The 15,895-nt window shown below is 44.9% G+C and overlaps 1 protein-coding gene and 1 long non-coding RNA gene across 18 annotated transcripts in view; both read right to left on the bottom strand.

Moving 5' to 3' along the window:
- LOC127928024 (cdc42-interacting protein 4 homolog) overlaps positions 1 to 9,606 on the bottom strand; it is a 57,198-nt gene extending 47,592 nt beyond the window's left edge. Inside the window, exon 1 of one of the 3 annotated variants that reach the window (XM_052514926.1) lies at positions 9,327 to 9,606. In XM_052514926.1, the coding sequence (XP_052370886.1) occupies positions 9,327 to 9,350 (24 nt within the window). In that variant the 5' untranslated portion in view covers positions 9,351 to 9,606. The remainder of the gene's footprint in view (positions 1 to 9,326) is intronic. The other 2 variants (XM_052514928.1, XM_052514927.1) reach the window with 2 other exon arrangements.
- Positions 9,607 to 10,439: 833 nt separating this feature from the next.
- LOC127928022 (uncharacterized) lies at positions 10,440 to 11,848 on the bottom strand. 15 transcript variants are annotated; one of them, XR_008130031.1, is made up of 5 exons: positions 11,684 to 11,848; positions 11,540 to 11,647; positions 11,129 to 11,164; positions 11,022 to 11,075; positions 10,440 to 10,931 (listed from the first exon to the last, which is right to left on the bottom strand). It is a non-coding gene; the product is annotated as an uncharacterized LOC127928022 (long non-coding RNA). The 15 variants fall into 15 exon arrangements; XR_008130033.1 differs by having other exon boundaries at positions 11,558 to 11,647; XR_008130034.1 differs by having other exon boundaries at positions 11,612 to 11,647.
- Between the last annotated feature and the right edge of the window lie 4,047 nt (positions 11,849 to 15,895).

The raw sequence follows: 15,895 nt of genomic DNA, 5'->3' as shown, positions 1-15,895 counted from the left end.
ATATACACCTAGTGTAACCTCTGGAGACTACTGCTGATATACACCTAGTGTAACCTCTGTCTGGAGACTACTGCTGATATCCACCTAGTGTAACCTCTGTCTGGAGACTACTGCTGATATCCACCTAGTGTAACCTCTGGAGACTACTGCTGATATACACCTAGTGTAACCTCTGTCTGGAGACTACTGCTGATATACACCTAGTGTAACCTCTGTCTGGAGACTACTGCTGATATACACCTAGTGTAACCTCTGTCTGGAGACTACTGCTGATATACACCTAGTGTAACCTCTGTCTGGAGACTACTGCTGATATACACCTAGTGTAACCTCTGGAGACTACTGCTGATATACACCTAGTGTAACCTCTGTCTGGAGACTACTGCTGATATACACCTAGTGTAACCTCTGTCTGGAGACTACTGCTGATATACACCTAGTGTAACCTCTGTCTGGAGACTACTGCTGATATACACCTAGTGTAACCTCTGTCTGGAGACTACTGCTGATATACACCTAGTGTAACCTCTGTCTGGAGACTACTGCTGATATACACCTAGTGTAACCTCTGTCTGGAGACTACTGCTGATATACACCTAGTGTAACCTCTGTCTGGAGACTACTGCTGATATACACCTAGTGTAACCTCTGTCTGGAGACTACTGCTGATATACACCTAGTGTAACCTCTGTCTGGAGACTACTGCTGATATACACCTAGTGTAACCTCTGTCTGGAGACTACTGCTGATATACACCTAGTGTAACCTCTGTCTGGAGACTACTGCTGATATACACCTAGTGTAACCTCTGAAGACTACTGCTGATATACACCTAGTGTAACCTCTGTCTGGAGACTACTGCTGATATACACCTAGTGTAACCTCTGTCTGGAGACTACTGCTGATATACACCTAGTGTAACCTCTGTCTGGAGACTACTGCTGATATACACCTAGTGTAACCTCTGTCTGGAAACTACTGCTGCCTCTGCTCCGATAAGAGGTCCAGACCTTAGTGGCGCCGGTCTTTCTCTACACTGGCCCTGTAACATTAAGGTCTCTGGTTCAACCCCCAGTCTGACTGCTTGTCCCCAATAAGACGCTGCCGCAGGATAATCCCCTGGTCATCATGTGTTGGAACTTGGAACCCTGCCCCTGTTCTGTTGTGTTCCGTTGTGTTCTGTTGTGTTCTGTTGTGTTCCGTTGTAGCTGAGGTTTGGGTTACGTCCTAAATCGCACCCTTTTCCCTACACAGTGCACTACCTCGGCTCTGGTCAAAAGTAGCGCACTAGCATATAGGGAATATAGTGCCAGATTTGGAACGCAGACCTGGTCAGGTTCCAGCTGCAGGGGATTCAGAACAACAGCCCAGCCCGTTGGAGAGATTTAAACATGCGACCTTATTTCCTTTCCTCTCTCCTATCAGTGATCTAACACAACTAGACAGGGTTAGATTCCATGCCATAGATTCCACCTACCAGAGCAATGATGTAAACTGAGTGAGAACATTACTCAGAACACATTTACTACAGTCATGTCCTCAATACTGTATCTGAACCAGGACAGAGAGAGAGAGGTAGGGAGAGGGAACGAGAGAGAGAGAAAGAGAGAGAGAGAAAGAGAGAGAGAGAGAAAGAGAGAGAGAGAAAGAGAGAGAGAGCAGTAGGGTGAGGAGAGAGAGAGGAGGAGAGGAGAGGAGAGGAAAGAGGAGCAGAGAGAGAAGATGATGACATCATCATTATAACACTGAGTCCACCCATCAGCCAGGAGAGTCCACCTATCAGCCAGGAGAGTCCACCTATCAGCCAGGAGAGTCCACCTATCAGCCAGGAGAGTCCATCTATCAGCCAGGAGAGTCTACCTATCAGAAGAGTCCCTGTCCATTTAAAGGGTTAAAGGGGTACTTCGGGATTTTGGCAATTAATCCCTTTATCTACCTCCCCAGAGTCAGATGTCCTCATGGATATCATGTTTGTGTCACCGCATGAAGTTTGAAGGAAGTTGCTAAGAAACGTAATTACTAACTAGGATTAGTGCAATGACTGGAAGACTATGGGTGCTAGCATTGGCTCACTAAACTACCTCCAACGTCCCTCACACTTTACACAGATGAATGGGATCCATGAGTTCATCTGACTCTGGGGAGGTAGAGAAAGGGCCTCAATGCCAAAATCCTGAAGTACCCCTTTAAGAGAGAATAACTACTAGGGCTGATGGGAGAATGTCCAAATGGCCTCCTATTCCATACATACTAGACCAGAACTGAAATGGCCTCCTATTCCCTAGAGCCCAAATGACCTCCAGAAAGCCCAAAAATGACCTCCCCTACATACTAGACCAGAGGGCCCAAATGGCCTCCTATTCCCTACATACTAGAGAGCCCAAATGCCTCCTATTCCCTACATACTAGACCAGAGCCCAAATGGCCTCCTATTCCTACATACTAGACCAGAGCCCCATGGACCCAAATGGCGTCCTATTCCCTACATACTAGACCAGAGCCCAAATGGCCCCTAAATGGCCTCCTATTCCCTACATACTAGACCAGAGCCCCATGGACCCAAATGGCCCTATTCCCTACATACTAGACCAGAGCCCAAATGGCGTCCTATTCCCTACATACTAGACCAGAGCCCCATGGACCCAAATGGCGTCCTATTCCACATACTAGACCAGAGCCCAAATGGCCTCCTATTCCCTACATACTAGACCAGAGCACCATGGACCCAAATGGCCTCCTATTCCCTACATACTGGCCCCATGGACCAAAATGGCCTCCTATTCCCCATACTAGACCAAAGCCCCATGGACCCAAATGGCCTCCTATTCCCCATACTAGACCAGAGCCCCAAAAATGGCCTCCTATTCCCTACATACTAGACCAAAGCCCCATGGGCCCAAATGGTCCCCTATTTCCTACATACTAGACCAGAGCCCCATGGGCCCATAAGACCAGAGCCCAAATGGCCTCCTATTCCCTACATACTAGACCAGAGCCCCATGGAGGCCTCCTATTTCCAGACCAGAGCCCAAATGGCCTCCTATTCCCTAAAATACTAGACCAGAGCACCATGGGCCATTCCCTAATACTGGACCAGAGCCCCATGGACCCAAATGGCCTCCTATTCCCTACATACTAGACCAGAGCCCCATGGACCCAAATGGCCTCCTATTTCCTACATACTAGACCAGAGGCCCAAATGGCCTCCTATTCCCTACATACTAGACCAGGCCCAAATGGCCTCCTATTTCCTACATACTAGACCAGAGCCCAAATGGCCTCCTATTCCCTACATACTAGACCAGAGCACCATGGCCCCAAATGGCCTCCTATTCCCTACATACTAGACCAGAGCCCATGGAAAATGGCCTCCTATTCCCTACATACTAGACCAGAGCCCCATGGACCCTCCTATTCCCTACATACTAGACCAGAGCCCATGGAAAATGGCCTCCTATTTCCTACATACTAGACCAGAGCCCCATGGGCCCAAATGGCCTCTATTCCCTACATACTAGACCAGAGCCCCATGGACACAAATGGCCTCCCTACATACTAGACCAGAGCCCAAATGGCCTCCATTCCCTAATACTAGACCAGAGCCCCATGGACCCAAATGGCCTCCTATTTCCTACATACTAGACCAGAGCCCAAATGGCCTCCTATTCCCTAAATACTAGACCAGAGCACCATGGCCCCAAATGATTCCCTAGACCAGAGCCCCATGGAAAATGGCCTCCTATTCCCTACATACTAGACCAGAGCCCCATGGACCCAAATGGCCTCCTATTTCCTACATACTAGACCAGAGCCCCATGGGCCCAAATGGCCTCCTATTCCCTACATACTAGACCAGAGCCCCATGGACACAAATGGCCTCCTATTTCCTACATACTAGACCAGAGCCCAAATGGCCTCCTATTCCCTACATACTAGACCAGAGCACCATGGCCCCAAATGGCCTCCTATTCCCTACATACTAGACCAGAGCCCCATGGACCCAAATGGCCTCCTATTCCCTACATACTAGACCAGAGCCCCATGGACCCAAATGGCCTCCTATTTCCTACATACTAGACCAGAGCCCCATGGGCCCAAATGGCCTCCTATTCCCTACATACTAGACCAGAGCCCCATGGACACAAATGGCCTCCTATTCCCTACATACTAGACCAGAGCCCCATGGACCCAAATGGCGTCCTATTCCCTACATACTAGACCAGAGCCCAAATGGCCTCCTATTCCCTACATACTAGACCAGAGCCCCATGGACCCAAATGACGTCCTATTCCCTACATACTAGACCAGAGCCCAAATGGCCTCCTATTCCCTACATACTAGACCAGAGCACCATGGACCCAAATGGCCTCCTATTCCCTACATACTAGACCAGAGCCCCATGGACCCAAATGGCCTCCTATTCCCTACATACTAGACCAGAGCCCAAATGGCCTCCTATTCCCTACATACTAGACCAGAGCACCATGGACCCAAATGGCCTCCTATTCCCTACATACTAGACCAGAGCCCCAGGACCCAAATGCCCCCTACATACTAGACCAGAGCCCAAATGGCCTCCTATTCCCTACATACTAGACCAGAGCCCATGGACCCAAATGGCCTCCTATTCCCTACATACTAGACCAGAGCACCATGGCCCCAAATGGCCTCCTATTCCCTACATACTAGACCAGAGCCCAAATGGCCTCCTATTCCCTACATACTAGACCAGAGCCCCATGGACCCAAATGGCCTCCTATTCCCTACATACTAGACCAGAGCCCCATGGACCCAAATGGCCTCCTATTCCCTACATACTAGACCAGAGCCCAAATGGCCTCCTATTCCCTACATACTAGACCAGAGCCCAAATGGCCTCCTATTCCCTACATACTAGACCAGAGCCCAAATGGCCTCCTATTCCCTACATACTAGACCAGAGCCCCATGGACCCAAATGGCCTCCTATTCCCTACATACTAGACCAGAGCCCAAATGGCCTCCTATTTCCTACATACTAGACCAGAGCCCCATGGGCCCAAATGGCCTCCTATTCCCTACATACTAGACCAGAGCCCCATGGACCCAAATGGCCTCCTATTCCCTACATACTAGACCAGAGCCCAAATGGCCTCCTATTCCCTACATACTAGACCAGAGCCCATGGCCCCAAATGGCCTCCTATTCCCTACATACTAGACCAGAGCCCCATGGACCCAAATGGCCTCCTATTTCCTACATACTAGACCAGAGCCCCATGGGCCCAAATGGCCTCCTATTCCCTACATACTAGACCAGAGCCCAAATGGCCTCCTATTCCCTACATACTAGACCAGAGCCCCATGGACCCAAATGGCGTCCTATTCCCTACATACTAGACCAGAGCCCAAATGGCCTCCTATTCCCTACATACTAGACCAGAGCCCCATGGACCCAAATGACGTCCTATTCCCTACATACTAGACCAGAGCCCAAATGGCCTCCTATTCCCTACATACTAGACCAGAGCACCATGGACCCAAATGGCCTCCTATTCCCTACATACTAGACCAGAGCCCCATGGACCCAAATGGCCTCCTATTCCCTACATACTAGACCAGAGCCCCAGGGCCCAAATGGCCCCTATTTCCTACATACTAGACCAGAGCCCCATGGACCCAAATGGCCTCCTATTTCCTACATACTAGACCAGAGCCCAAATGGTCCCCTATTTCCTACATACTAGACCAAAACCCATGGGCCCAAATGGTCCCCTATTTCCTACATACTAGACCAGAGCCCCCCCTATTTCCTACATACTAGACCAGAGCCCAAATGGTCCCCTATTTCCTACATACTAGACCAGAGCCCAAATGGTCCCCTATTTCCTACACACTAGACCAGAGCCCAAATGGCCTCCTATTCCGTACATACTAGACCAGAGCCCCATGGGCCAAAATGGCCTCCTATTCCCTACATACTAGACCAGAGCCCAAATGGTCCCCTGTTCCCTACATACTAGACCAGAAAATGGCCTCCTATTCCCTACATACTAGACCAGAGCCCAAATGGTCCCCTATTTCCTACACACTTGGCCTCCTATTCCGTACATACTAGACCAGAGCCCCATGGACCCAAATGGCCTCCTATTTCCTACATACTAGACCAGAGCCCAAATGGCCTCCTAGACCCCCCATGGACCCAAATGGCCTCCTATTTCCTACATACTAGACCAGAGCCCAAATGGCCTCCTATTCCCTACATACTAGACCAGAGCACCATGGCCCCAAATGGCCTCCTATTCCCTACATACTAGACCAGAGCCCAACCCAAATGGCCTCCTATTTCCTACATACTAGACCAGAGCCCCATGGGCCCAAATGGTCTCCTATTCCCTACATACTAGACCAGAGCCCCATGGGCCCAAATGGCCTCCTATTCCCTACATACTAGACCAGAGCCCCATGGACACAAATGGCCTCCTATTTCCTACATACTAGACCAGAGCCCAAATGGCCTCCTATTCCCTACATACTAGACCAGAGCACCATGGCCCCAAATGGCCTCCTATTCCCTACATACTAGACCAGAGCCCCATGGACCCAAATGGCCTCCTATTCCCTACATACTAGACCAGAGCCCCATGGACCCAAATGGCCTCCTATTTCCTACATACTAGACCAGAGCCCAAAATGGCCTCCTATTCCCTACATACTAGACCAGAGCCCCATGGACACAAATGGCCTCCTATTCCCTACATACTAGACCAGAGCCCAAATGGCCTCCTATTTCCTACATACTAGACCAGAGCCCCATGGAAAATGGCCTCCTATTCCCTACATACTAGACCAGAGCCCCATGGGCCCAAATGGCCTCCTATTCCCTACATACTAGACCAGAGCCCCATGGGCAGAAATGGCCTCCCATTTCCTACATACTAGACCAGAGCCCCATGGGCCCAAATGGCCTCCTATTCCCTACATACTAGACCAGAGCCCCATGGACCCAAATGGCCTCCTATTCCCTACATACTAGACCAGAGCCCAAAATGGCCCCCTATTCCCTACATACTAGACCAGAGCACAATGGACCCAAATGGCCTCCTATTTCCTACATACTTCCCCATGGACCCAAATGGCCTCCTATTCCCTACATACTAGACCAGAGCCCAAATGGCCCCTATTCCCTACATACTAGACCAGAGCCCCATGGAAAATGGCCTCCTATTCCCTACATACTAGACCAGAGCCCAAATGGCCCCCTATTCCCTACATACTAGACCAGACAATGGACCCAAATGGCCTCCTATTTCCCTACATACTAGACCAGAGCCCCATGGACCCAAATGGCCTCCTATTCCCTACATACTAGACCAGAGCCCAAATGGCCTCCTATTTCCTACATACTAGACCAGAGCCCCATGGACCCAAATGGCCTCCTATTCCCTACATACTAGACCAGAGCCCCATGGACCCAAATGGCCTCCTATTCCCTACATACTAGACCAGAGCCCCATGGACCCAAATGGCCTCCTATTCCCTACATACTAGACCAGAGCCCAAATGGGCCCAAATGGCCTCCTATTCCCTACATACTAGACCAGAGCCCAAATGGCCTCCTATTTCCTACATACTAGACCAGAGCCCAAAAATGGCCTCCTATTCCCTACATACTCCCAAATGGCCTCCTATTTCCTACATACTAGACCAGAGCCCAACCCAAATGGCCTCCTATTCCCTACATACTAGACCAGAGCCCAAATGGCCTCCTATTCCCTACATACTAGACCAGAGCCCAAATGGGCCCAAATGGCCCCTATTCCCTACATACTAGACCAGAGCCCAAATGGCCTCCTATTCCCTACATACTAGACCAGAGCCCCATGGACCCAAATGGCCTCCTATTCCCTACATACTAGACCAGAGCCCAAATGGCCTCCTATTCCCTACATACTAGACCAGAGCCCAAATGGCCTCCTATTCCCTACATACTAGACCAGAGCCCCATGGAAAATGGCCTCCTATTCCCTACCTAGACCAGAGCCCCATGGACCCAAATGGCCTCCTATTCATACTAGACCAGAGCCCAAATGGCCTCCTATTCCCTACATACTAGACCAGAACCCAAATGGCCTCCTATTCCCTACATACTAGACCAGAGCCCAAATGGCCTCCTATTCCCTACATACTAGACCAGAGCCCCATGGACCCAAATGGCCTCCTATTCCCCACATACTAGACCAGAGCCCAAATGGCCTCCTATTCCCTACATACTAGACCAGAGCCCAAATGGCCTCCTATTCCCTACATACTAGACCAGAGCCCCATGGACCCAAATGGCCTCCTATTCCCTACATACTAGACCAGAGCCCAAATGGCCTCCTATTCCCTACATACTAGACCAGAGCCCAAATGGCCTCCTATTCCCTACATACTAGACCAGAGCCCAAATGGCCTCCTATTCCCTACATACTAGACCAGAGGCCCATGGACATATTCACAAAGCATCTCAGAGTAGCTCTGCTGATCAGGGACCAGGTTCCACCTCTTCATATTCAGGGTCTAAATAAAAAGGCCAAACTGATCCTGGATCAGCTCTCCTACTCTGAGACGCTTCGTGAACATAGGCCCTGGTCAAAAGTAGTGCACTATATAGGGAATGGGGGTTTGCCACGTAGGACATAGACTGTCTGCATAGAGTGTGTGACCTGACTGAAACCCTACTTACAAGCCTGACTGGCCTGTGGCCTGTTGTCCTTTTGATTCAGATCTAGGATCAGCGTACACTACCATCACTCCACGAGTTGGATCATCTCAAAACTGACCTTAGACCAGTGTCTAACTCCATTCTAGTACTCCCCTGGTGAGATCATAACCCCCTGACAATATGGTTCAATATGGTTCACCTGAGTTGGTTCAATAACAGTTCACACCTCGTCACCGCACGCACAAAACACGAGTAATTCAATAGTATCTCTACAAACCAACTAAATGTTATGATAACATCAATGATTTGCTTATACGTTGAATATGATCATATGGGTTGTAACTAGTTTATATGCGGATGCTGGACAACAACAACAAAAAATGGATCTATTACAGAAGCCTAGTTTGCTAAGTCGCCTTGAAGAGGTCAAGGTATGCAACATTGCGAAATAACAGCCGCCCTCAAGCTACAAGCTCATTTAGTCTACTTGCCGTGAGTTGTCATCAACTTTGTTCGAGTTAACGGTTGAAAACAATGTCAAAGGAATGTATTATTTTGAGACAGCAAAAACAATCACCTTCTCCGGGGAATTTGCTGTTATTGTGTAGCTAAGGTTACTGTCGCTAGTGCATCTGTCCTTACCCAAAGATCCGTCCCCCAATCCATGTTTTCAAAGTTCCCACCTACAGAAAAAAAGGAGGCTTTTCTATCAATCTTTAGTTCCCAAACTCTTGGAGGATCCACGAACTTTTGTCTAGAGAGGGCAGATGTCGGAGGAAATGTCGGGAAGTTGACGCCTCAATCATCCGTTCCTTCAAGGGAAAGAAAAAATATTTTCGCCCGGTCGTCTTGAAACTAGTTTTGGTCGCAAAGACAAGAGAGGGTGGGAGGGTTCGTCACCAGTCTTTCCAGATTTCATGTCGCGAATGTTTCGCTTGGTCTTAAAGGAGCCGAGGTTCATTCTTTGAAGTGTCAAGGTTTATACCAAAATGGGAAACACATTTATACATGTTATTGTTACATCTTAAATGTTGCTTATTTACCTTTGTGTAACGTACTACTTTTGCCTAACAAATCTAGCAAATCTGAGTGAGTAGTATACTGTAAAATGATTTATTTTCATGTTAGCTACATGCATTTATTCATTACTACAACCATTACAATAATAAGCACCTAATCTACCATTACTGTTAAAATCAATACCACGACGACGAGCCTATGATTACGATAAAAACGATAACCATTCCTGTTATGAGAATCTCAAGAGGACTAAACCATTTGCGCGTTGGCCACACTTTTAGAAAGCCCAGAGAACTTGGTCGTTACTAGCTACCAGTCAAAACCCCCGATTATTTCTACAATTCCTATTCTTTAAATGTGATTCTAAAACTAACCTTAACCACACTACTGACCTTATACAAATAGTTGTTTTCATGAATTTGAAATGATATAGACAATATAGCCCATTTCGACTTTGTGGCTGTGTTAAATAGTGGAAACCGAGACGGTCAACATCAGTAGGTGTGCTGCGGCCCCGCCTCTCTCCTGTTTTACCTGTTTTCCACAGGTTCTAAAGCACACCGGTTAACGGCTCAAGTCTGACAGGAAGTGGCTGTTTCTGGTATTACATGCCCCAGTTTATCACTGCAACTGACGCCCACACAGATCCCTCAATAGTTCATTAGAAATGATCTTCATTTTATTCTTAAACCTTTATTACAGTATTATTTCCCTACATAGAAAACTAAAGCAGTAATGTGTACGTTTTATTTACAATCTAATATAACATTTCATATTACAGTTTTATGGAAAGCCTCTCTCTTTTTTATCATTCTTAATGAAATCTACATAAAAAAAGATAAATCCTATCTGAGTCAGACAAAGATATTCATACAATAGGTAAGATATACAACAACCTTGCCGAGAGCCTATCCAACTGACAATCTCTGAGAAAATAATATAAACTATTGGAACCAAGACTTAAAAATAACTAACGAAATTACAGTTAATGAAAATGTACCCTTAATCCAGTATAAACTAATGTCCACTCTAAAAAAAAAAGTAGGGGTTCAACAAGGGTTCTTCTGAGATCCTCAAAGTTCTTTGAAGAACCTTAGGGTTCTTGAGACTGAAAATGCCCCCTAAAAGGTTCTTCTAACCTTAACCCTAACCCCAGGAGATGGGGTTCATCGAGGAACCTCCTTAGTTGGTGGGGGTTCTTGAAGGAACCTAACTCCCCAACTGAACCTAACTCCCCAACTGAACCTAACTCCCCAACTGAACCTAACTCCCCAACTGAACCTAACTCCCCAACTGAACCTAACTCCCCAACTGAACCTAACTGCCCAACTGAACCTAACTCCCCAACTGAACCTAACTGCCCAACTGAACCTAACTCCCAACTGAACCTAACTCCCCAACTGAACCTAACTCCCCAACTGAACCTAACTGCCCAACTGAACCTAACTCCCCAACTGAACCTAACTCCCCAACTGAACCTAACTGCCAACTGAACCTAACTGCCCAACTGAACCTAACTGCCCAACTGAACCTAACTGCCCAACTGAACCTAACTCCCCAACTGAACCTAACTCCCCAACTGAACCTAACTGTCCAACTGAACCTAACTCCCAACTGAACCTAACTCCCAACTGAACCTAACTCCCCAACTGAACCTAACTGCCCAACTGAACCCAACTGTCCAACTGAACCTAACTGCCCAACTGAACCTAACTGTCCAACTGAACCTAACTGCCCAACTGAACCTAACTGTCCAACTGAACCTGACTGTCCAACTGAACCTAACTGTCCAACTGAACCTAACTGTCCAACTGAACCTAACTCCCCAACTGAACCTAACTGCCCAACTGAACCTAACTGCCCAACTGAACCTAACTGCCCAACTGAACCTAACTGTCCAACTGAACCTAACTGCCCAACTGAACCTAACTGCCCAACTGAACCTAACTGTCCAACTGAACCTAACTGCCCAACTGAACCTAACTGCCCAACTGAACCTAACTGCCCAACTGAACCTAACTGCCCAACTGAACCTAACTGCCCAACTGAACCTAACTGCCCAACTGAACCTAACTGTCCAACTGAACCTAACTGCCCATCTGAACCTAACTGCCCAACTGAACCTAACTGTCCAACTGAACCTAACTGCCCAACATTTGGATTTGAATTTCAAAAACAGGACAGCAGGTCAGATCTCCTCAATTTAAGGTTTGTCCCCTGTATGATCTACATTGATATTGTTTTATGGCATGATGGCATCTATCATTTCATATTTGTGGCAAATCTTTCTAAAAAACAGAAAATAGACACAATTCAATAGATATCAATCCACAAAGAGGTAAGAATCGTGCAGTGGCAACCTGTCGTGCAGTGGCAACCTGTCGTGCAGTGGCAACCTGTCGTGCAGTGGCAACCTGTCGTGCAGTGGCAACCTGTCGTGCAGTGGCAACCCGTCGTGCAGTGGCAGTGGCAGTGGCACCCGTCGTGCAGTGGCAACCCGTCGTGCAGTGGCAACCAACCTGTCGTGCAGTGGCAGTGGCAGTGGCAACCCGTCGTGCAGTGGCAACCTGTCGTGCAGTGGCAACCCAACCTGTCGTGCAGTGGCAGTGGCAACCCGTCGTGTTTTGAGCCCCAGATCTTTAGGGGGGAAAAAGCTTTCTTGTTTTGCATGTCATTTTGGCATTAATACGGGTCACAGATCAGTTTGCAAACAATGTAAAAAATATATAGATAATTAAGTTCATAAAGCCACATACAGACATGGTCTCTTTTTTGTTTTCTTGAGTTAGGCAGCTCCAAAATGCAGGTGTTTCAGCATAACTCAGTGCTTTCTGTAGTTGGCCTGCCAGCAGAAAATATGGAGCATTGCGTCGTGATTGGCTCAGTGTTCTGTCACTCATGGGGACACTAGGTCACCACCGGCAAGTCATAAAGGTAGAGCACGAAAATTCAAGCCCCTTGGGTGCTGCCATAGTTACATTAGAAGTGGACATCCAAGAAGGATCAAGGTCATTGGCCACAGATAAAATGCAGTTAAATCACACTATATCTACCGTAGCTTTGACTGGACATGTCAACATCATACTTTCAAAATCTTAGCTGGCAGTCATCATCATGAATCAAGTCAACAATCTACTGGCAAAATCATTTTAATCCTTGGTCATATGAAGATAAATAATGAAGAGAAACTATAGATAAAACGTGTCGGTGCTCATCGGCCTTTTAATCCTTGGTCGTATGAAGATAAATAATGAAGAGAAACTATAGATAAAACGTGTCGGTGCTCATCGGCCATTTAATCTTGTCATATGAAGATAAATAATGAAGAGAAACTATAGATAAAACGTGTCGGTGCTCATCGGCCTTTTAATCCTTGTCATATGAAGATAAATAATTAAGAGAAACTATAGATAAAACGTGTCGGTGCTCATCGGCCTTTTAATCCTTGTCATATGAAGATAAATAATTAAGAGAAACTATAGATAAAACGTGTCGGTGCTCATCGGCCATTGGACATAAACATTACACAACAAGTTGGAAATCGCAAATTCAACAATGAGTGGTTTGGAAGGAATCAGTGGCTAACTGCAAGCATTGCAAAGCAATCACTAACTAGCCTGCTATTCAGTGGAGTGGCTGTGGGGTCCCAAGTCTAAGATTAATGGTCTCTTTTCCTAGTTTAAAATTATAAACATTCACCATTGGCCATGCTGTCAATGAAGCATGATTTGTGCCACGTGTTATCACTACAAAATCTGGACTGGGAAAACTTTCATCCAACTCGGAATTGTAAATTTGGAACTCGGGCCTCTTTCTAGAACTATGAGCTGAAGATCACTGACGTCATGAATCGACCTTGTTTTTTTTCTTCAGAGTTCCCAGTTGTCTTGAAAGCACCATAAATCCAGAGAATACCAGACTTTGATGACAAAGTTTGTCACTAAAATAATAATAATAGGGGAGGGGAGGTTGTTAAAAATGTACGCCAAAATGTTCTTCAAAACATTCTTCGAGGATCCATTAAAAGGGGTTCTTTGAAATCCCCTTCAAATGACTCCTTTTAATGTTAATGGTTCCTAGAAGAACCTGTTGAAGAATAAGATGAATGTGATGATGATGAGGGTGATGATGATGAGGGTGATGATGATGATGATGATGATGATGATGATGATGGTGAATATGATGATGATGATGATGATGATGATGATGATGAATATGATGATGATGATGATGATGAATATGGTGATGATGAATATGATGATGGTGAATATGATGATGAATATGATGATGATGATGATGATGATGATGGTGATGATGAATATGATGATGATGATGATGATGATGATGATGATGATGATGATGGTGATGATGAATATGATGATGATGATGATGATGATGATGATGATGATGATGATGATGATGATGATGATGATGATGATGATGATGATGATGGTGATGATGAATGATGATGATGATGAATATGATGATGAATATGATGATGATGATGATGATGATGATGATGATGATGATGATGATGATGATGATGATGAATATGATGATGAATATGATGATGATGAATATGATGATGATGATGATGATGATGATGATGATGGTGATGATGAATATGATGATGAAGAATATGATGATGAATATGATGATGATGAATATGATGATGATGATGATGATGATGATGATGATGATGGTGATGATGAATATGATGATGAAGAATATGATGATGAATATGATGATGATGAATATGATGATGATGATGATGATGATGATGATGATGATGATGATGAATATGGTGATGATGAATATGATGATGATGAATATGATGATGATGATGATGATGATGATGATGGTGATGATGAATATGATGATGATGATGGTGATGATGAATATGATGATGATGAATATGATGATGATGATGATGATGATGATGATGGTGATGATGATGAATATGATGATGAAGAATATGATGATGAATATGATGATGATGAATATGATGATGATGATGATGATGATGATGATGATGATGATGAATATGATGATGAATATGATGATGAATATGATGATGATGATGATGAATATGATGATGAATATGATGGTGAATATGATGATGATGATGATGAATATGATGATGATGGTGATGATGAATATGATGATGATGATGATGATGAATATGATGGTGATGATGAATATGATGATGATGATGATGGTGATGATGAATATGATGATGATGAATATGATGATGAATATGATGATGAATATGATGATGATGATGAATATGATGATGATGAATATGATGATGAATATGATGATGATGATGATGATGAATATGATGATGATGATGATGATGATGGTGATGATGAATATGATGATGATGATGAATATGATGATGAATATGATGATGATGAATATGATGATGATGAATATGATGATGATGAATATGATGATGATGATGATGATGATGATGATGATGAATATGATGATGAATATGATGATGATGATGATGATGATGATGGTGATGATGAATATGATGATGAAAATGATGATGAATATGATGATGATGGTGATGATGATGGTGATGATGATGATGATGATGATGGTGATGATGAATATGATGATGATGATGATGATGATGATGATGATGATGATGAATATGATGATGATGGTGATGATGATGATGATGATGATGGTGATGATGATGATGATGATGAATATGATGATGATGATGGTGATGATGATGATGATGATGATGATGATGATGATGATGAATATGATGATGAATATGATGATGATGATGATGATGATGATGATGATGATGATGATGATGATGATGATGATGGTGATGATGATGATGATGATGATGAATGATGATGATGATGATGATGATGATGATGATGATGATGATGATGGTGATGATGAATATGATGATGATGAATATGGTGATGATGAATATGATGATGGTGAATATGATGATGAATATGATGATGATGATGATGATGATGATGGTGATGATGAATATGATGATGATGATGATGATGATGATGGTGATGATGAATATGATGATGATGATGATGATGATGATGATGATGAATATGATGATGATGATGATGATGATGATGGTGATGATGAATATGATGATGATGAATATGATGATGAATATGATGATGATGATGATGATGATG

This window comes from Oncorhynchus keta, unplaced genomic scaffold (genome assembly GCF_023373465.1).
Source record: "Oncorhynchus keta strain PuntledgeMale-10-30-2019 unplaced genomic scaffold, Oket_V2 Un_scaffold_2010_pilon_pilon, whole genome shotgun sequence".
NCBI classification, from domain to species: Eukaryota; Metazoa; Chordata; class Actinopteri; order Salmoniformes; family Salmonidae; genus Oncorhynchus; species Oncorhynchus keta.
This window is presented reverse-complemented; position numbering and strand designations above follow the sequence as displayed.